The 23,249-nt window shown below is 42.9% G+C and overlaps 1 protein-coding gene across 1 annotated transcript in view; it reads left to right on the top strand.

The window, feature by feature from the left end:
• lpgat1 (lysophosphatidylglycerol acyltransferase 1) overlaps positions 1 to 17,383 on the top strand; it is a 59,478-nt gene extending 42,095 nt beyond the window's left edge. The window contains exons 7-8 of the mRNA XM_080490529.1: positions 15,214 to 15,320; positions 15,968 to 17,383. Of these exons, the coding sequence (XP_080346655.1) occupies positions 15,214 to 15,320; positions 15,968 to 16,119 (259 nt within the window). The 3' untranslated portion in view covers positions 16,120 to 17,383. The remainder of the gene's footprint in view (positions 1 to 15,213; positions 15,321 to 15,967) is intronic.
• The last annotated feature ends 5,866 nt before the right edge of the window (positions 17,384 to 23,249 follow it).

The following is a 23,249-nucleotide window of genomic DNA, read 5'->3' as shown; positions in this document are numbered from 1 at the left end:
TCACAGCTAATCTTTTCATTCTCGCTGCTTGTTAAGGTGCACAGTATGCATGTTGCAAACGACTGACAATAAATCATGTCACCATTCCGTGCATTCGTGCTCTGCAAATTCAAAAATGCAGAATTTAAAAGCGGTTAATCGCAGATCATTTACAAATGTGTGCAATCAAGCCAGTACATCTGGTGGCAGCAGGGAAGACGAGCGAGGCACAAAAACTAAGAGAAAATGACCAAAACCAACTAACTGCTCGTCTTCTGGAACACTTGTGGTGGAAACTACAGATGCTCTATTTATGGGGGGGGGGGGGAGAAAAAAGGATCCATTCAACATATGAGAAAAAAACGGTTCAGGACATGACAGAACGTGAGCTCCACACAGTCATGCCAAACTATGTTCTGAAGCTAAAAATATCACTGCTCTTATGCAGAGCAAATGCCTTTGCCCCTCCTTATTGTCCTCCCGTCGCCCTCCAGATTCAGTTCATAATCGCTCCAGTTGAGGATGCAGTGAAGGTGGGCCAGGATTAGATTTTCTGGACGTTCGGTTCATGATGAATGCAACCCTGTCCGGACAGATCAGAAAGGATGAATACAAGCTTTAGCATTGCGCATTGCTAGCAATAATGTTTTTTTTTTTTAAACAAATAGGAATATTCAAATATTGTGCTTATTTAACACAAGAATGCAGAGAAAAGTTGCCCAGAGAAATTTGAGACATACAGGAAGTTTCTATATTGTGCAGCTCTGTTGTTGACACCGCTCTGTGTGTTCACACCCGAGCTGGCCGAGGTAAAAGAGGTGATTTGTGTTGAGCGTTGTCCCGTAACCCTGTGCCCTCTGGAGGCTCCATTGCCCACATGGACCAAAGCTTGAGGTCTCATTAAGTCTGTAATTAGACGAGTGGAGGATGCTCCGGTCCCAGCCCGCCTCCGGGACACTCTAATCAGCCATCAATACAATCAACTCCCATCGCTTTGGTCAGCAGCTCTGCGGCTCTGGCGTGGACGGGGAGGCAGCCCGGCACCGCTGTCCCAGTTACCAGCGTGCACACTCGGTTCCAGCCGTGCAGACGGCGCCGATCGCAGGGGAAGCTAGAGCCACATCGGCGCAGGTGCAGAGTCAACAAGAGGATTAATCTGTGTGCTGATCAAGGGAACACTGTGGGGGAGTGAGCATTATGATGCACTACTGTGATGCAGACATGAGCGGCGGCCACCCTGTGACTGTTTGTGCTGTGTCAGTTCTGGACGGTTTCTGCAGAGAGCGCAGCGCTTCTTCACCACAGTTCATAGGAATACAATTCAGGGACTGGGGGAAAGGAAGACGTTGGAGTGCAGTTCAACCATCTCCTTCCTTTACCTTCTCTCTGGATTTTGACAAAGAGCACATAGTTAATTCTTCTGTCTCTGAATCTTTTTGTCTCTTTTCAGTGTTTTCCTCGGTCTTGAGAACACGTATTTGTGACGGCATAACGTTATGGACGTGCAAACAAGTCATCTACTGACACAAGTGCAGCTACGGGTTGTTCTTACTTCCCTTTTTGCATTTCAATACTTTGACAGTATGCACACAACACTCAACTCTCCTAATAACCTAAAAATAAACTTTATTTGAATCGTATTTTACTGTACTCGCATATTTGCACTGCTTGGATATTGTGTGGTGTACACAAGTATTTGTTTTCTCTCCTTTGAATTTAGTGGAAGCATGTCACTTCAGAGTGTGCTGTTTTTTGTCTTCATTTTTGTTTATTTAAGGAGGTGCTTTGTTTATATTTTGCTGCTATCTCCCATCTATAATTGTCAATTCAATCTTCAAAAACCAGTCACACCAGAGTTAGTTTGGTAAAATAAATTGATAACTTGCAATACTGTCAGTCATGAGAACAAGAATTTTTAAGGAAACAAATTATTTATTTCGAGGAGGTTTGTGTATGTGTTAGTGGTTTATACATTGTCATGGGAGTAAATATAGAATATAAAATGTTTTGTTTATATAGGGCCAAATGCAACAATCACTTCAAAGCACTTTTACAGAGAAAAACTCAACAATATTGTCAAGTTTCATATTTTGAGACCAGTGTTAGTAAAAGTTTGTATTTGTTTTATTCTACAGACAGATGTTAAAAGAGTTCCAGTTATCAGCCCCAGACAGATTTTTTTTAAATCTTTCTTTGAGTTGGACCAAAACCGAGCTTGAGGCTAAGAAGTTGTTTTAGTGTATTTTCTGAATGATGTCCTTCCTCCAGGATCCACCGGATTGCTGTGATCCTGTTGAGCTTTTTGGGAGGAAAAAAAAAAAAAAAAGGCGCAGAGTGGATGCTGAGAGAAGAGCCAGCTTTTTGCCCATATCTGGGATTCAGCGTGTTTCATCTATAGGTGGAGGCCATCAGTTCACAGGAGATTTCTGATTTCTCACTGAAAGGGGGATTTTGCATGTCTGTGTGTGGCGTCCTCATGACGTTGCATGTTTGTTTGTTTTGTTTTTGTCCCCAGACGATGCATTATATGGATTAAACATCTTACCCGGATGCTGATGCATTGTATTGTCGGACAATCTCTACAGATTTCTGACTGTTTTCCACCCTGGCAGGGAAAAGGATGGTAATGGATGTGTGTGAACTTGATGTCAGCTGTAGTTTCTGCGGTGTGTTCAAGTGCAGCTGGGAGAGAAAGTCGTGCCTGACACGCCGCGGCTCTTCCCATGTAAACTGACCTTGATGGTAGTCCTCCTCCTCCTGCGTTATCATTTTATGGGGCTGTATAGATTACGACTGAGCCTCGGCTTCACGACAGGCAGCTGAGCATTGAGTAATATTCTAGATGAATCCACGTCAGGCGCTCTGCACTTCTTCTTTTTTTCTTTTTTTTTTTTTCTTCTTTTTTTTTTAAATCCGTCCACCACCTCGCTCCTCCAGTCCTCACCCCTCGGCTCCGCCCTCCCTCGCTCTGTCTCCTGCCCTCTGCCCATATAATCTCAGCCTCCCAGATTGCAGCATCATAAGCCCTCTGTGAATGGCAGATGGGAGAACTAGGTGGGTGTACAGAGGCCAAGGGAGGGCAGTGGTGGGTGTTAAATACATTGAATACGCCTTCTCCTCCAATTTTATTTTTCTCCCTTTTCATTTGGCTGCCGTGTGCATTTCTTTTCCCAAAAGCCCCTGTTTGAAAATATTTGAAAGGTGACATGATTTATAATATCTGCCTGGTCATCTCATTGGGACGCTTTTGAGCTGCACACCTGTTTTTTTTTTTTTTGTTTTTTTCTCCGGCGTGCGCACAGAATTGTTGAGCTTGCAGTCGTAAATAACGCTTCGTTAAGAAACATGAGGCAGGCTGTGTTTTTTCTTTTCCCGCACTGGAAAGATGTGAATCCGACTATATTTCCCACCTTTTTCCCCTTTGTTTTTTATTTAGAATTTCTTACTAATTGAGGTCAGTCAGGATCAATATCTCCCATGTTTGTGACTTACCCGGCACTGTAATGAGTATCTTGGTGATTAGAGCTGGTGTCTCTGGGTAATGAACGATGGGAAGGTTTTTTTTTTTTTTCCTCCTTCTTCATTGCGCAAGGGTCTTCAGAGGTCTTCTGTCACTATAGAAACAATTAATGGGAGTCACTCCCACCTAAAATCACCTCCTCATCAGCAGAGACATGCAGCTGAACAAGCAACGATCTCAACTAATCGGTCTACTAATTGAACGGTTGACATGCACATAAGACATTTGATGATAATCTGATGAATTGACTTAACAGATTAATTCCAGTCATCATGTAAACAACAGTTCTCAGAGTGTGGGAGGATAAGCTTTCTACAAAGACCTTAAACCATATCACAGGTAAATAATATTACATGAACCAGGACCTGTTTACACGACAATGTTTTCAAGCAAAAGTGCAAAACTTTCGTTGCGTTTTCAGTGTCCAGAGGAACAAGTAACTTTTCTGAAGTGCTGCTACTGCACTTGACCACGGTCGTAATAAATAGTTCTCCTGAACATGCCTGAGTAGACGGACGACAACAACAGCGTTTGCCTCCAGAGCGCCATGACTCGCAGTCCATATTATACTATATTAATGTCTATGGTGTATTGTTCTCTGCGTGCATGTGTGTGGCTTAATTATCACACAACCAACAGCGCCAACTTATGGTCTGGCACATTAACTACCTAGTTTTCCGCATTTCTGCCGTTTGCGTTTAATTGTACACAGTTTTCGAAACGTTACCATGTAAATGAGAAACTTGATTCATCTGCACACAATGCTAACATAAACTTTGGTACTAAAGTAAAGGAACTTTATTTTTCCTTGATGCAACATTGTGTTGGAAATGGTCTTGTTGGATCAAGGTGACCTGCAATTGCAGTGATACTAAAAGCTTTCCACACATAACGGTGTGAAAACTGAAGCTTACATTGCTTGTTTGAGGGGACGCTACGTCTTTAAAGAAATGAAGACGTGCCCCATTGTTTTATCGTAAAATAAGCAGTATCCATTACATCATACAAAGTTTTGGTAAGTCGCAAAGACTTTTCATATTCATCTGACTTGCTATTGAGTAATCTTACTAAATGTTCTAGAAACTATGGTCACCGCTTTCAAGTTTTTCATTGGGTTTTTTGCTCAAAAAATACAACTGCAGAACTACTAAAGTAAAAGTACATTTACTTGTAAAATCTTTTTGGAATGTTTGAATTTAACTTATTCTACATTTAATTTAGTTTTTAGTAATCTCTCAATAGTGATTTCATTGTTATTTTATTCTTTGTGTCCTTTTCTCATCTCAACATTTTATCTGAATTTATGTGAAAGGCTTTTGTTCGCTTCATTTTCTTTTTACTTAATTTTAATAGTCATAGTTGATATGTTTTTATGTGCCTTTTTTTTTCCTTTTTATTTAATTTTCGTTTTGTGATTGGTTTGCTCCTGTTGTAACTGTCGATCATTCATTATCATTTGAATTGTGTAAACAGTAATAAAATGTTTGATTAATACATTTATAAACTATTATATACTGCTTCAGGTGAAATTATCCTATTGCTCAACTTTCACTTGAGTAAATCATTGTGGTTGTTTTTTCATTAGTTGGCAGTTCATCTCGTATCGCTCCAGCAGTTAATCTTTTAAGTGACCATATCTGTGAGCTCCCTCATTTCTTCTGGTTGCTCCTGAACTCTTGAGTTAATGATTGTCGCAGAATACAAGAGGAAATGAACACGGCGATGATGAACCCACCCCGGGCATCTGGTGACATTCAGAGGAGCTGGTTTAGGTCTTCCAGCATGTCCACGTGTGACGGTGGTTTTATTGCGCCTTGTCGCAGGTAGTGGTCACTGACAGGTGAGGGTTTGTTCCGGCCACGTACACAAAAATCAAGGTGGAGACAGGAAGGTGGGCGTGTTCACAAACTTACCCAGTGCTTCAGGGTCTGTTTCTCTGGAATGAAACCAAATAAATACCTGGCTGGTATTATTTAAAACTATTGTGATTATTGTGACTACTACAATTACTACAGTGACTTCTAAGACAGCGAAGAGTTCTAATAATATGACTAAACCAACTGTTTAGTCACATCTGATATCAAACAGCCAACCTCCAGTGGTATAGATGTTTCTTTAGTGGGACATCACTACTGAATCAGCAGCACGATGTTCATACGTCAAACCTTTATCTTCAAACGATAGAGAGCGGTGGATAGAACTTAGGACAAGGTGTGTAACAATCAGTCTAGTTTCAGAGTAAGCGCATAAATAGCACAGTGACAGCCGTGCGTAAAGCTGCAGCGTGGATCCGCTGCACCGCCATGCGCTCTGGACGCACTGGTGCAGAGTGTACCGGTGCTGGAGACAGACGACCTCCTCGTCACCCTCCGCCGCCGACTCTCGAGTGACTGAGGATAAAACACAAAGTCCACTGAGCAAGAAAGTGCATGTAAATGTGCGTACGCACAGTTTTAACAACCCAAATGTTAAATTAGTTGCTCCTATTCTCATTTATTAATCCATGACGATATGAAAAAAAAATTATAGAAATAATTATCATCTTTTAATAGACTCATTAATTAATGAAATCCTTTTTTTTTTTTTCTTCTTTTAAATCAAGACATTTGAGCAGAAAAAGATAGAAAAGACTCTCACTAACACTGGAGCTTCTGTCGAGCGCCGTCAAATGTTTGACATTTATCTGTCACAGCTAATGTTTCATGGGTTTACGTCTTACTCAACCAGGAGGTAGTAAACACAATAAACACTTAACAGTTAATTGCAGTGACATCTTGAGTCATTTGTGCCACACAGGCTTATGAAGAATTCCCGTTATGATGACTGTTAAGGAAATTGCTTTAAAAAGTTCACTGTGTTCAGCTGCAGTTCGGTTCCAAAAGCTGCGGCAAGACCTCTGAGGAGCTCCCGTCAGCTGGTCTCCTCACAAAAATCAAACTTTAATTAATTAATTTTGTTAAAAGCCTTGGCCTTTTGAAGGATTTTCTCAAGGGTCATCTGAATAAGTTTTAATCATTAATTCAAATTTTCTTTTCAAACGGTAAAACACATCTCGAAGTGCTTTACAGTTGATTGCATGCAAATTTTCTATTTGAATTGTTTTTGTCAAACACATCTGCACATATATTTGTAAAAAATATAAAAACGTGCAAACTGATGCACATTCAAAACCAAAATATCAAAGAAATGAATAAATAAAAAAGTGCATATAGGAATTTATTAAACATATAAAAAGATGTCATGGTAAAATTAAAAGGTCGATTTTAAAGTAAACTGAAATTATAATGTGAAATGGATCTGAAAGTCTAACTTTTAATCAATTATATTAAAAGAGCATGCTCTTAAATAAAGACAATCCATACTATCAAATGTGCTCATTTAGCAAATTTGTAGATTTCTCAGGTTTCTCTCACTTTTAATTGTGTATTTTCCTGGTGTCGTTTTACTTTTAACAAATGTACAGATATTTGTCCTCTCCACATTTTGTAAACACTGGCATGTTTCTGGTAGGTTCTGCTATTAAGAATGAAGCTGCAGAAGGTGAGGAATTCGAAAGTGATGAAGTTAGATCAGTGTTAAGACTTCCTGTCTCTTTCAAAAATAAAAGTGTGGTAAGGTTATTACCTTTTCTCTTTCTCTAAGACTTCACTAACTTTTACAGGTTTTTAGACAAATACCTGTGCTTTTACTCAAGTACAGAATGTGTGGATGGATGTCAGCATTAACCCTTAAAAGATTTTACTCAACAAAGAACGTTGTAAGAGCGAGACTATGAAGTGATGAAGAATAGTTTAGAAAAGTATGATTTCTGTGGGTGTTTGAAATCCTCAGGATTCTTTACCATCATAAAGACAGGAGCGGGTGCATGTTTGGTTTTCACAACTTTTTCCTCACTGCCTGAGCTGTCTGCATTTAATTCGTTTCAACTCAGTTTTTAATTTATTCCAACATTAGTTGGTTCTTTTCCTTTCCTGCGCCGAAGCACTTCCTGGAACACAGACAGCCTCGAGACAGACAGGAAGCAGATTAAAGACAAATGGAGCAATTAACGAGTTTAGTCCTGCTGTCCCTGAACGTCTCTCCGGCTGCAGATAAGGACCCCAGTCATGCAGAATGTGTTTTGCAGGGGAATCTCCATCAACCTCAAGGAAACTGTGGCTTTCTAAGTATTACCACACAAAAGGAACACTCGCGGACTTTGTTTAATTATTTCTTTATCTCATACGACTGGCTGCTGTTCCACAAGAGGACAGAGAACGTGGAGAGGAAGACAGGGGTCTGGGATTTGGAGCTTTGGTGCAGACAGATGAGGACTCTTATCTCAACAAGAATGAGACGGAGAGTCTGACAGGAGGCTTCTCTCACTCCCAGAGTCACACTGGCCACTAAAGCTCAATACTCACCTTTTGCAACATTGTGCCCGAGACCAGGCCTCCCAGGGCAGCTCTTTGTTTCTCAAGATTATCACAGCTTGAGATTTTAGGCCCTTATAGAATCTCTGAACAATGACTGGCTTCCATCCAAAGAGGTGTGTTGAGTGGACAGACTTTCACAGCGGTCCAAATTTAATTAGCTTCGCCGGCCAGTCCAACGTGGAAACGATATCTCAATAATAAGAGCTGAACAGAAGCTAAATAGTTGAAACACAGCGGTAAATATACAAAAGTTTCTTATTTACTTACTTTTTTTACTCTAATTGGGTTTTAATGACTCATTACCCTAATTGTTGTCTTCCCTATTTTTAATTTATTTTCCTAAAAGAGCATAACAAGTTGGAACAGGGGTTTATGATCCAACTAATTTGACAATTTTCTCTGATTTTTATTTTCCATCTTTATTCGCCAGGGTGTGTTCTATTGCATATTAACAACCAAAACTGAGCTGAACTGACCTGGTCACTTGTTTCCTTAAGTGACCAGGTGTATTTTGACTTATCCGAGACTTGCAGAAAAAACATTCGGCCCTGGTGTTTGGTTGCATTATTAACCGGATTCTTTTTGCTTGTGGTTGGTCTTTCGTAAAACTGGAATCAGTTAAGGTCCAAATATGCCCCCTTTATGCTCGTATGTTTGGAGCATACGTTACCTACCAAAGGATTTCTATTGTTTCTTTGTCTCAATGTCCAGGCCAGGCAGTGTCGTAGGAAGGCTTGTATCCACACAAACATTCCTTGAAGCCATCAAACAATTCTATTGTCTTCTTGAATATGAACGGAGCTACCAATACTTGCATTAGTGGTATAACTGTTTGTGATACGTACCAAATTACAAACTTCATGAACGCAGAAGACAAATATGTCCATATTGTTCTTTGTATTTGGCATTGAGCATATTTGAGCCTTAAGTGTCCTCCTTCTGCGATCTTCTACTTGTTAGTAATCTCTGTAGGTCTTTTACTTAATACTTGCTTAATCATCATTCGGCATCTTTGTTCGTTCTCAAGTCAAATGATCTCTTAGCCCACCCTAGGTCTCTTTTTCTATTTCCACCTCCATCCATATAGCCATCTAGGTTTTCCACCTCTGTCCATTTCTGTCTCTTTCTCCCCCTTTACGGACTTGGTTTTGAAAAATAGCTTGACTTTTGTGCCTATTTGGCTCATTTGTCATTGACAGCATGTCAAGGCGTCACTTTTAAGTAAGGATCATCAGTTGTGTGCAGCTCAGGTCAGCACTTGATCAAAGCTTGATGTTGAAGGTTATTGACAAGAGAAACTGCAGCTCTCCCTCAGCTGTCTGTTCGCCGGGGTGTCAGGTTAACGAGCAGGCCACTGCCAAGTGGGTTAGGGTGGAAATGAGAGCACAGCCATGGCCCCACGCCAACACAACACCACCACCGGTTCCTCACTATTGTACACATGCCCTCCGCGAAATACAAAATACCACCATGCTCTGGTTTCCTCACTCAGCACGATGTTGACACGACCGAGCGGTGTTTCCACTTTTGACATTACTGCAGACAAAACTGCCCTTGGAGGCGATTCAGCCCCTGCTCACAGTCAGTGCAACCCTGCAGCCTGCAGGCGAGGTGACATACCGATTGATCAAAGTCTGTTAGTTTTGCTATGAGCCAAAATGTGGCTTTGGCCTCAGCCTGAACTTCAGTGCAACAGACTGCACATCAGCAGGAAATCATAGTCGAGTTATCAAGTACTGGCTCCTCTCCAGAGAACCTTCACGCTCCAAATGTACAGTTTGGGCTAGTAAATGCTTTATAACGCACTTTAGATTGTCTGTTATTGTTTAGTAATAGGGGAAGTATCGGGCAAAGCAAGGCAGCTATCTTTGATTGTTCCTTATTATGATAGAAAAAGTAGAAGTGAAAAGAACAAATACATTTCAGAAAATGAGACTTTAAGGCACCGAATGGTCATTTCTGTTTAGGAGCTGCGTTTACCGTCACCGTCAGCAATTTTTTAAGTTATTACACATCTTTAAATTGTCCAATTACTATGATCGATGTGGGAGATTTGACTTGTTTTCTACCATAAAGTCATCAGATATGTCGTTTATTTTCATGAAAAAATTGCTTTGAATAGAATTGAATGCAGAAAAGGCTTGAAACAGTTGTGGATATATTTTCTCTTAATCAGCTGCTCCAGTTGTCTCTTTTGGAATTCAGTCAGTAGTTCCCGAGTTAGCTGTGTGCCGTTTGTTCCTCTTCTTTTATTGGTGGTAAATACAGGCCTCTATTCACACCATTAAAGTGTTTGGTTTTGTTTGTCCAATATGCACTGCTCGTCCTCTGTCTTCCTCTTTCACATTTAGAAACAACTCATGGTTATAGCTCAATATCCCATTGAAGCATCTTATATTTTTTTAAATAGACTACCGAGGGTGGAGCTTTTAGCCCCCTCCTGCAGCACTCCCTCCAGCCCAGTGGCTCCCCGTCCTCCGGGGGATGTCTCACTCAGTGCTTTATCTGCGTCTCTGTCCCCTGTGGCTTCCCCAGGCGTGTGTGATGAACACCGTCCTCCGAGTCTCTCATGTCAAATCTGAACTCACAAACTGAACTTCTGCTGACCTCTGACCCGAGGACTCCTCAGAGGACACACGCACTCTCATGTGTGTGTCCAGAATGAAACTTGACTTTGATGGAACAAGATATAAGCAATTGATGCGTGAATCTTATGTGAATACGTGGCAACAATGGGGTCCTTTGGTTTCCGTGAGTCAGATCCATAGACAGAATTGTGGAATTAGAACAACATTTACTTATAACCACAAATGTTACAGATATTGTCTTGATTTTTTGAACCCATGGACTTGTACACATCATCCCCATAATACACATATTTGTTAATACCAATAACGATATAGATCGCGCTTTTACAGCAAAAAATTTACAATTCCATTTGATCAAGCATCAGCGAAAGTGAAAAGAAGAAACCAGCAGAACCAGAGTCGGAGGCGGCTTTCTGCTGTTCTGGTTGATGACAGAAAGAGAAAACAGGGCAGAATTGGAGAGCAACAAGCAAACAAATAAGTTAAGTAAGCCATGTAATCCACCCCCTGCAGATGTGATGGGGGCTCCGACCACGAAGGTCAACATGCTGAATATCAATCAACCTTTATCTATAGAAGCCTTTTTATACGTTAAAACACAGTAATTCTGATCTATAACATCTATATTTGCACAGGGAGAACATGCAAACTCAACAGAGGAAGTATTTGTTTGATGTCGCCGTAATAAGCAATTTTCCCCTGAGCAAGAGCACGTGTTGTGGGAAGCATTGTTGTCCTGACGTGTGCAGGTTCTCAGAGCTGGAAGTGAACCCGGTGAACTTCTGACACGCCGGGAGGTTTTCTCTGAGCAGTTAATCTGAATCCACTTTTGCAGATGTCGTTTTTCCAAACAAACGGTGGCTGATAAAGCAGTGAAAGCAGCTGATGGGGAGAAGATACCACACACTATCTAAGCACTTGGTCGTCGTTGTTTTTGTTTTTTTTCTTTCTCTCTCTCTGGATCCGAATCAGCAGCGACTCCTTCAAGCTCAGCTGTCCTCAGCAGCTCGTGCAGCTGTTCGCAGCACCGACGGATCCTGATTTCTGCATGAATATTTCAGCTGCAGGAAAGCACTGTGACAGCCACCTGCTACCCAAATCCTTAAATGTTCAGAGTCGCTGATAAGTGGCCTCAGCCGGCTCCTGTTTTCCCCGGCCTGGGTTACAGCGCTATCGGTTTACATGTCGGAGTCGAGCCGGGCCACTGGAAGACTTCCTGCGCTGAAGCAGGCGCGAAGCGCTTACGGCAACGCACAATTCATTTAGTTTCAGTCAATGAATCAAAATGTGTGTATATATCATTTTACAGGGCGGTTATTACAATTCAAAGTACTTAAGCCACCTAATGAGTTTCATTAGAAGGTGAATTGAGATACTCAGTCGTGTGTTTACTCATTCATTTCAATGCTGTCTTGTCCAAGAATGGAAAAAATGTGAAGTCAGATTAAATTTACTTTTTCTATCACATTTAAAGACATTTAAAAAAAACAAATGAATACGAAACTGTGATACAAGTCAAAAGCAAAGTTTAAATGTCCCTTTTCTTTGACGCTGGAACCATTAAGTATAAAAAAGAAGCAAAGTCGCTTCTCAGACTAAATCGCTCTATTCACCACATAAAAATAGACTCTTAATGGGAGCTCCAAGTGCAGCCAAAAACCAGAAATTACCCCCCCTTTTCACCACAAGCCGAAGCTTTCACAGGAAAACGCTGCCGTCCTGATTTGCCCGTCTACTTTTTGTCCACACGTTACCATAAACACTCTTGTCATTCAGCATTATCTGTGTTGCTGTCCGCCCCTCGTTGCTTTGACAAACCTCCGGTTCTCGTGACACATCAGTCACACCAACTCACCCGATACTCGCAGACTCGGGAGGAGCCGCCTCACGGATCGTCTGGCTTCGGCCTCCGATCACCCGACCCGGTGGCCTCAGGAGGTCCAGCTCCAGTTTTGGGTGAGACTGCAGCTGATCAGAGAAATAGTGACCACGTGTTCCCACGGCTCCAAAGCTGCTTTATTCTAAATACTCCGAACTTTCAAATAGAACTTGTGGTATTATTAACAAACTGCACAGCATTTTATGATCCAGTTTAGCTTCAGGAGTTTGTGTAAACGAGTTGAAATAAACTGAATGTCTACACCTAGAGTTTAATTTCTCACATTGGAGTATCTGAAATTAACTCCTATAATCCAGCTTTCTGGCTCTCCCTCTACCTGAGAGTGTTTTTTTTTCTTTTCTAATCCAAACACATTCCCATTACTGGAGTCACTTGACTAATCTTGTGTTAGTTGATGACCTCTGCTGACAGGATTCGGCAGGAGTGTTCCTCCAACTCCTGGGCTGTGTATAATATCTCCAAAATGGTAAAACCACAGGAAAGCAGAGAAATGGAGCTTTGTACTTATTGTAGTCATTACGTTGGGCTCCGGGACTTCAGCCATATGAGCATTGATCTCAACTGGTCACAAGGTTTTAGGACGACGTATGTATCCCGGACGTGATGTGAGACTGTCCCTGTAAGCACAGCTGATGGTGGGGATGTTCATGCCTTCCCGCGTCTGTAAAGACAGACATCATCCTGACAGCAGGGCCACTGCCTCTCCTGAAATTGCTTTTTAAATAAATATCGAGCGGCGCATCCATCGATGGCGCGCTCTTCGTGACTTCCCTCGTGCAGATGCCCAGAGGTACTTTTCCCGTGGACATTATCTGCCGGGGGATATTGAGCACACGGTGAGTGCAGAGGAAACGCTCCTCCGGGGGAGGAGACTATAACCTCTATTTGAAGGTGACCAGCAGCAGCCTGTGTGCGAGTGCAGCCTACTAGAGACCCCTTCTGGTTAGAAACCAGATTTCATCAGCTCCCATCATCATGACCTTTTTGTTTCCTAAATCAGCTGTGTTGTTTTCGCTAAATGAGCCACTGTGTTTGGTCTTCTGTGTTTGAAAAGTTGTTTCTCCGAGGAAACATCACAACACGACGTTGTTGTAGGGCCGTGGATACGATGGTTGAGTGGGCGGTCGTCCAATTCAAGTGTTACCAACATGAAATACATTTATGGTTTCATGCATCAAGAAGTAGATAATTGAATTCATGGGGACAGTTATAGCGATGCGAAGAGAACAAAGAGTCATTTATGTGTATAGTTGGTAAGTAAAACAGCAATGTGAAACCCATTACCATAATTGAATCAAATGCAGGCTTCAGAATAGTCGATATATGTGGATTTCTTTCATTTGCTGTGGTGGCAAACAGAAAGTGTAGGTTTTTATAGCTCTTGTTTGGATAATGTCTAATCTTCAGACCAGCTTCAAATCTAATCAGAGTGGGTGAAATTATGTTTTTCAATAAGCAACTGCTTGATTTATCAAATTATTCACATCATAGGGCTACAAAACTTTATAAATATTGACATTAAACAAAATGGGATGTCATGTTGTCAAATGTGAGAAAATCTGATGTTTTTGCTGGGAAAATGGCCCAATAGCTGCTGTAGCAGTCAGTCATGTGACCATTATCACAATAAATAGCAGGTATCTATACGGATTGGGATGGATTCTCATTGTTTCATAGAAAGTGAGGAAATGTTAAGCTGCTCTCGCTGGCGGTGCAGAATGAATAAAACCAAAATACATTAGAATAAGCTGCTTGGAACTGGCACACGACATTTGGCAAATTTCTCAAAGGCACAACCCACAAACTCCTGCTCATAAAGACATTTGGTACAATTACACTGCTGTAACATTTAGTGCAAGAAGAACAGAAAAATCTTTTTGTTAATTTCTAACAATTTCAACAAAGACGCCCCTGTTTAAAGTAGATCATGCTACATCCAGATTTACATCATTCCTTTCAATCAGCTCAATGTGCCTCTTTAGATATCCTGTACGATACGCAATCATGTAAATCTCATTGGTGTGTTGATTTATTATAAGAGCATTTATTTGTTGCTGCTCTGCAAAGTATAAACCAGCACGTCTTGGAGGTGAGACTTGAGCTCAAAAACACGACATCATCATTTGTTCCCTGTACTCGTTTAACCGGTGTTGCTGATTTAACAACCTGAAGCTGAATTTCCAGGATTTTTGTCTGGCTCTGCTCTTCTGACTTCGATTCGCCGCGTCTCACTTTCTCGACGGCTGAACCCGTTTAACTTTTCCAAACGAATCTCTCCTTCCCACACACTTCTAACCGAGCCATTTTGTGAAGCGTCACGAGTCGTCTGCCTGCTGTCGGGGCTCTCCTCAGCACTTCTGTCTGTCTCCAACACTCTGATGAGGCTGCCAGCTTAATGAATCCCTGAAACGAGCTGAAGCCACAGCAAACACAGACTGCTGTAATGGACTCTGAAATAGAGCGCGCTGCTCGGGGACCACGGCCGACTCCCCGGGTTTGCACTGCAGCTTCCACCGCCGATCAATGCAGACGAGTTTCGCTGAGTGAGACTTCACTCATTTGTTTTGTGTGTGTGTGTGTGTGTGTGTGTGTGTGTGTGTGTGTGTGTGTGTGTGTGTGTGTGTGTGTGTGTGTGTGTGTGTGTGTGTGTGTGTGTGTGTGTGTGTGTGTGTGTGTGTGTGTGTGTGTGTGTGTGTGTGTGTGTGTGTGTGTGTGTGTGTGTGTGTGTGTGTGTGTGTGTGTGTGTGTGTGTGTGTGTGTGTGTGTGTCATCTGGTTCACCTCTCTGCACTCTGTGCTTCTTGTGCTTCAGGATGTACCCAATAAAAGAGGTTCCTGTGGAGGCAGAGCCCCTGACTGACTGGCTTTATCAGAGGTTTGTGGAGAAAGAAAAGCTGCTGGCTCACTTCTACGACACAGGTCAGTCTCACCCTGCACACCCGAGCGTCCAACTACTGCCAGTAATGGAATAGTCTTGGAATAAATCCAAGAACGTTAAAAAATAAATAAAAATTGTAATTGAGACTATCGATCTTCAATGAATCGTACTGCACTATAGCTGTTTTTGGTCAAGTGCACAAGATCTGCAACAAACCTTTTATTTCAAAGAAATGTAGCTGGAGTTATTAATTATTACATTATTGGCTGCAGTTATTGGATTTACAATATATAACTTATTAGCTTAGTGGCGAAATGTTTTTTACAATTTTATTACTCTATTGAAAGTTTTTTTTATATTATTGGCTTTATTACATTGAAAAAAGGAGAAAAATATTACTTTAGAGGTTGTTGCACACAAGTCGGGATGCTCTCACACCTGTTGGTTTAGCATCGGGGGCAAACTGCAGGAGAGGCAGCAGGAAGGTGTAATATATATATATATATATATATATATTACAAACTTCAGGTCATACTGAATATTCTTTTCATCTTGAACCACTTTTACAGCTTTTTATAAATCTCAATTCCAAAATGTAGTATTTCCCCCCCCCCCACAAACTGTATTTCTACTTCATTTGCTGGCTTTGAATCTTTGATGGATGTGTACGTGTCCCTCCTCTCAACAGGATCGTTCCCCCCTGTCAACGGACAGAAAGAGGCGGTTTCCCGGCAGATGACCCTTGACCCCGTGTGGCTGTGCGTCATCCAGTTGTTTGCGTTCGTCTCCGGCTACGTGTGGTACAGCGTCCTCCAGTACCTCTACTGCTGTTTATTTTGAGCGCTGCTGCTGAGGCGGGGAGTCTTGAACCGGACTGCTGTAAAAGCCTCAGGATGGGTCTGTCGGTCGGTGTGCGGCCCCCGGCGTAATATGTGCCCCTCCCCCTCCCTCCTCTTCCTCCGCCTCCTCCTCCTCCTCCTCCGCCTCCTCTTCCTCCCCCCACGATGGATGAATGTACATTTGCTACAGTGGAGAGACTCAACAGGAAACAAAAAGAAGAGGGGAAAAAAAAAAAACCCAACATAAGGAGAGAAAAACACACAGATTACAGTATGAAGCTGGTCACAGGCAGTTAACTTGCACACACTCGCTCCAGCGGCCTATAGCAGAATAATCTCTCTCTCTGTCTCTCTCTCTCTTTCTCTCTCTCTCTCCATCTCTCACTCGTCACCACTCACATCTCGATGTTTACACGTCCTCTCATACACGTAGACACTCACACCTTACATGACTTTTTATTCAAAGTGAACGAAACGAGGCTCAGGACTCCTCCAGAAGACGCTCTGGACCGGACCCCCCCCCACCCCCCACCCCCTGGGCTTTCGGCGTCGTAGTTTTACAGAGTTGTGTGTGTGTGTGTGTGTGAGTGTGTGTGAGTGTGCGTGTGTGTGCGCGAATGGAAATATGTGACTGGAAGCATAATGTCTGCCCTGAGTTCTTCTTCTTCTTCCTGGCGAGAGTCGATGAAGCCCACTGGACCTCTCTGACTGAGCCTGCTGACGAGTCGGCCGGCGAGCCCTTCCAGAGCGAGCGGCCGTGGGACCGCTGAGGCCGCTCCTCTGGCCTCCATTGCACTAAGGATCCATACTGCCCTAACTGCCCCCTCAATCGTAGCTGTCAGTGTTTGATTTCTTTCGTTTATGGTCGTTTATCGCTGAGAGAGAAAAAAAAAGGGGGGGGGGGGGGGGGGGGGTGTCATGTTTACACTGCTGAAAGCCTGAAAAGACGGTGGCTCGAGTCAAAAGATAGTTTTTTTTTCTGTGGCAGACGAGACTCGTCGTAACACTTTGGACAGAAAAAAAAAAAGAAAACATGGTGATACGGGGCGAGAAAACTTGAAGAAAAAAAAAACCCTCCTATGTGGATTCTCCCTTTTTCACCCCCTCTGCCCTCCTACAGCCATGTGCAGCTCCGCAGCAGCAGCGTCTGTCTCGAGGATCGATTCAGCAGAGGCAGACCAAGAAGGCAGAGACTCTTAACTCCCCCATTGGACTACTTAGTTTTACAAATATTTAAGCCATATGCTTAGTGTCGTCGGGGTGAGAAAAGAAGAAGAAAAAAAAAAAAAAGGTGATTTTTATAGAAAGCTACCCTTATGTTCAGCATTCTACAATAGAGATTTTGGCTTACAGAACTATAGGTGTCATTACTGTAAATTTACAGCATAACCTGCCTAAGTGAGTGTGTGTGGTTGTCTTATTCCCCCCCGATCTCTCCATGTTTTGATCTTTATGATTGGTGTTGCGACGTCAGAGCGTGGCGGCGGTCTCACCTCCTCCAGTGGTCAAATTTCATTTCATTTTGAGTCACTTGAACTGTTCCAGTGGTTTTCAAAGGGGTGGGGGGGGGGGGGGGGGGAGACAGATGTGGAGATTTAGCCAATTGAAAACATTTCAAAGTGAAAGGTGATTAAGTGGAGAAGTTGCGACATGTGCAGGCGGAATGAAGACTGACCAGGGGCCGACACTACACGACTCAGGGTTTTCTCTTATCGAGGTAACTTCAAGGGTTAACTCTGGGTTTTCCGTACTGCGACGTTGGCTCCTGCCGAGGTAAATCACCGTGACAACGTACTCTTAATGTCGAACCTTCTCCGGATAAGGGATCAATGAGCTGAAAAGCTCCGCCTCCTGACCAATCAGATCTCTTGAGAAGTGACCTGGCCGTTCTTACAACATCCTGGTCGGTGCGCAGATTCCGAGTGGAGATGAGCGATGAGCAGGAGAAATGATGAATAAAGCCTCGTCACTGAGGCCGTGAAGGATGGTTTTGTTCTTGTTCTTGACTTGTTCTCAAGTCTGTTCAGCTCCACCATGGTTGCATTTGTAATAATGAGGTTAATAATAATGGTCGAGCCTGACATAACTGCAGAAACATGAATTTATGGAGCGCAATTAGCATTTCAACACAAAACGGACTCATGAGGAGGAAACGGCCCGAAAACAAGCCGATGGGAAATATAAACTGAAAGAGCAGTGAGGAAACTCCGCCTGAAACTTTTCCACTTTAACCAAGTGAAACTGATCACATATTTTCAGAGAATTTCTCCTTCAACACACCGACTGCACTGCAGGGATGCTACATGTCGGTGGTTGGTCAGACGCCGCAAACTCCGCCATGAAGGAAAACCCCGAGTCGTTAACCTGCTTCGTGTTTATGCTCGTCAGGATCCCGCGTGTCTGGGTAGGTCAACCCAGATAAAGAGATATCCTGGGTATGTTTATCCTGGGTTGTAGTCTCGGCCCCTGGTGCTTCATATTGAAACGTACACCAACACTCTAAAGGTTTGGACACCTCGGTGTTTTCTTACTCATTTTCTTGACTATTCACATAGTAGCTTCTCACTGAAGGCATCAAAGCTGAATGAACACGTGGGATTATGTCGTAAACAAAGTAATAGATTAACTCAAAGCATTGTAGATTCCTGGAAGTAGCCACCCTTTGCTTTGCTGTCGGTGCTGCAGACCCTCGGCATTCTCTCATGAAGCTTCATGAAGTCGTGACCTGAAGGAAAGGAAGACCCAAGAGTCACCTCTGCTGCTGAGGATCAGCTCGTCCGAGTCACCAGCCTCACAAGTTGACGTCATGCTCAGCATCCCTGGCAACTCCGTCAAGACTGTTGGGGAAATGATTTCTGGTGACGGCCTCACGGAGCTCGTTAAGGGAATGAAGAGCGTGTGCAAAGCAAATGGTGGCGACTTTGACGAATCTAAAATATCAAATCTGCAATGTGAATAGTCAAGAGAGTAAAGAAAAAAACCCTGGAATGAGATGGAGTGTCCAAACTTTTGACTGGCAGTGTATTTCAAATTAAAACGGCAAAACATTTCCAGCTTTGTCAAACCAAAAGTGTTAGTCGGCTGCAGATTAAGCATAAAGATTCCCAGATATTTCATATTTAAAGCACTGAAGGGTCCTGCTCTTTGTGAGCCCCCACACACTTTGAAACCCCCCCGAACTGTTCTGTCCTCTGGCACTGTGTGTTTAAATCTTGTACATAAAGAAGCTGAGGAAGTTGTCGGACACGACTGCAGCGTCTCTCTCTCTCTCTCGACCTCTTGACCTCTGACGACTTCAAAAGGAATTTATTTTGAATGTTTGGAAGAACATATTTCCCTTTTAAATAAAGCCACGTTCGTAAAGAACATGCATTTGGATGAGTGAAGTCCGAAGGAAAGATGGACCTCCATTCACTCTGCTTTATCTCAACTTATCGTTAATCGAGCGTCGGAGCCCATTCCAGCTGAGTTTGTGAAAGTTTGGACGGAAACCCTGATGTTCTGAGGAAGCTGTCTGTTAGGATTTTATTCTGCACATTGTTTCTAAGTATTAATCTGATTCAAGTGTTTTAGATTTTGTAATAAAAAATTGCATTAAATGTGAACATTTTCAGGATTCACTGGGTTCTTTTTCTTTGCTTTTTATTGAGAACTTTTGACATTTCTGAAGTGAGTTTGACCTCTGAAGGCGATCCAGCAGATATTTGTGTTGCAGTTCGTGAAGCCTGAACACTGCAAACTTTCAACAAATTAGCTGTCTAATCTATTTTCCATGGCCCCCCAACCCTTAGACTCCTCTGCTCATCCCACAAATACATGTTTCACTATTTAAAAGGGAAATAATCAGACTTGCCACCATGTGCCGAGAAATCTACAAGATACAAATTTCCTCCTGTATTTTAGAAACCAGCGAAGCTCATGTGGCCAGAATAAATCAAACCGACCACGTCTTTTTCCTGGTCTTCCTGGAAGCTACAGTCTTTTTTTTTTTGTGGAAGGGGGACAATTGAACCTGCCAGATTCTGTCCCTGGGACACTCCAAAGGATCTTCACATGCGGTGGACTGATGTCTGTTTTGTTTTTTTTCTTATTTCTTTTGGCAGCAGTTAAGAAACGTGAACTACGACAGCTGGGTGGCCGTAACTGAGGACATTTTCATTATGGAGAAACTTGGGGCCAAGTTGAAAAATCAAAGCGCCCATTTTCGCACGTAACCCGGACGAATAATAGTTTCTCCACAAGCAGCAAACGGCAACAACGAGACTGGACAACCGCCAGACACAAAGAGGACCCCCCCCCCGCAGACCCCTCAGTTTAAGTTGATTCATTCGTACTGAGTTTCCTGTTGTTTTATGTTGATGTTAAAAACAAAAAGAAATAAAACGTTTTTTTAAAAAATCAACTGCAAGAAGATGCAAAACTTTCACAAAGAACAAAATGATCGCGGGCCACTGCAAACAAAATATTTTATTAAAATCAAGGGGTCAGGATGACTTATCCCACAAGCTTTGCAGACTATATACAAGGACTTTCTAGAGATTTCAAAAGAGTGTTATGGTTATTGCCAAGAAGCAAAAACACTATATATATATATATAAGAAGATAAATCTTACTTATCACTTAAATAAGGGCTAAACTTTTCATCTTACCACTTTTTAAAGTTAAAAAACGATTTCTGGTTATTTTGTACATGTTTATAGACTGTATATCATATATATATATATATATATGAGAGGGAAAATATTTATAACCCTCTTGTGTATTCCTTGCAAACACTATATAATGCACAGTGTGTATACGTACATATTGCAGGGTTTTTCACCATTAAATACATTTGAAAATCAAGAAGTGCTAGATACAAGTAAAACGTATAATGTGAGACAAACAAGAGTTTTCAGGGGCTTTAAACTACTTTCAAAGGCCTGCTTTAGTGCAACCTGCTCATATTTTTATGCTGGAAAAATTGTTTCCGATTCCTTGCAATATTAAATGCCGCTGTTCTCCTTTTGTCTGTAAATGTGAACTTTCCCCTTCCCGTGAGGCGAGAGGCTGCACTGGCGGTCTGGTGTAACCGAAGCCTGTGCTTGCGCAGAACTGGGGCCGTTGTTTAACTGTGGCGTCAGTCACTGGCTGCTGAAAGTGACCGCTTTGTGTTGCAGAGCTCCGCTTTCAGCCGTGACGTCGAGACGGAGGGAGATCTCCTTACCCGAGCAGGCCGCTGCTTGTCAGGAGTGTTTGTGGACGTGTGGAGTTGAACCTGAGCCACCTCGGTTACTTTCGTGGTCGGGGTTTGGGAATATCCGAGGTCTGACCTACAAAGTCTGATATCTTATTTCTAAAGAGCAACATGGAGGATGGAAGTTCAGAATTTGAGATTCGACACAGAAAGTCTGATAAAATTTTGCAAACAAAAGTTGTTGGCGAGCCAGCAGAGAAAACGTCTCTCATCACAATCGCGGCCGACTCGCACCTCCTCTACGTCCACAGTAAAAACAGACGCAATAATAAACAACACAGCCTTTTTCAGATAGCAAATCGCCTTATAATCTGGACATACCCGATGTTCCATATTCATGAAGTAAATGTGCTACATAGAAAGATGTGATCCTCGGTGCATCTCGTGACATTTCAGGTAGTTAAAAGTGAGCTACGGTAAACGGACTGGACTGACACATCAGGGATCCTGAACACAGACGCACCACAGGGCTGCGTCACAGGGACACTGTGTTTCATTTTTTCAGACGGATATGAACCGCCTCATTTTTTTTGTATTGGGGGCGTCACTCCTCCAGAGGGCGCCAGAGAGCTTTATAAAGGACAGAGGAGCAGGAACTCTCTGGGGGTCAGGGGAATGTCCAAAGTGTACGTTTTTAGGCCACACGGTGATGTAGTGGTTAAGACTCTCAGCTCACACTGAGATATCCCCGGTTTGATTCCAGTTGAGGGTCTTTCTGAGTGGAGTTTGCATGTTCTTTCTGTGTGCGCGTGGATTTCCTCCCACAGTCCAAGAATTTAGAAGAGTTCCAGTTGCAGTCTATATATTTAGATAAAGACTTAAAAGTTAAAGCTTTTTACATCACAGCAGCTGGTCCTGATATCTCCTATCAGAGGCGTCCGGACTTATTTCACTGAGAGGCACATGGAGGAAACCATACCAACGGCAGGCTCACTTCAGTTGGAGCATATCTGCTGCATTTTCTTTAATTCTGCCATTTGTGGTCAGAAGCAGCATTTTTCTTTCATTAGTCTCGTTTTGTCGACTCAACAAAACAACTTCATTACAAGTAACATGATTTAAAAACTCTTACTCAGGAAGGTTTGTACTGAAGCAACGTTTGTTTTTCTCTGTGGCCTTGAACTAACTTGTATTCTTGTACACACCATATTCCATGATACTTTTACAACTTGATGCATTAAAAATTGAACTGCAGTTAGCATGTGGGATTGTAGTTTGGCTACCTCGGCGCAATCATCCTTCTACTCTATTTCCTGTGGAAGCTGCACTCTCAATGAACTTTACATTAATTCGCGGTGTGACAGAGATCCACATATCCTCCTGCCTTCACTGAATTGCTTGTCTGCCCTAAACCTGTTGGGTTCACGGAGTAAATGGGAACTTGGTGTTTCATCGACAGCGTCTCCACGGCAGCTGGTCAGGTCTGCAGGACGGCCAATAGGAAGGTCGGGCGAAAACAACGGGAAGTGAGCTGGAAAATGGGATTAAATATGCACCGAGCCTCATTGACCCACCAAAGGGTGGCAGCCGAGGAGGAAGAGGAGGAGGAGGATGGCTGTGGATGGCTGTGGATGGAGACTCCAGGTCCACTGAGGAGTGCTTTCCTAGGTCGCCCACGTTATACAGATAAATTAGTCTCCCGAGAAACTTTTGTGTCCTCTGCAGATGGACACCTGCAAAGGGCCATTTCACGGGCGCTGCTTCCCCGAGGGCCTCGATGTCACGCTTTGATGCCCGCTCCCTCGTGAACGCTGCGGTGGCGGCGGCCCCGGCTTCCCTTGAGTCAGCAAGCACTAAAACATCCAGCTGTGGAGAGGAGGGCCGGGCTGAATGTCACTGCAGCAGCCGTGGGTCTCACACAGCCTAACCGGCTCCCTTCCTGCTGTCACGCCAGT

This window comes from Lipophrys pholis, assembly GCF_963383615.2.
Source record: "Lipophrys pholis genome assembly, chromosome: 21".
NCBI lineage: Eukaryota > Metazoa > Chordata > Actinopteri > Blenniiformes > Blenniidae > Lipophrys > Lipophrys pholis.
This window is presented reverse-complemented; position numbering and strand designations above follow the sequence as displayed.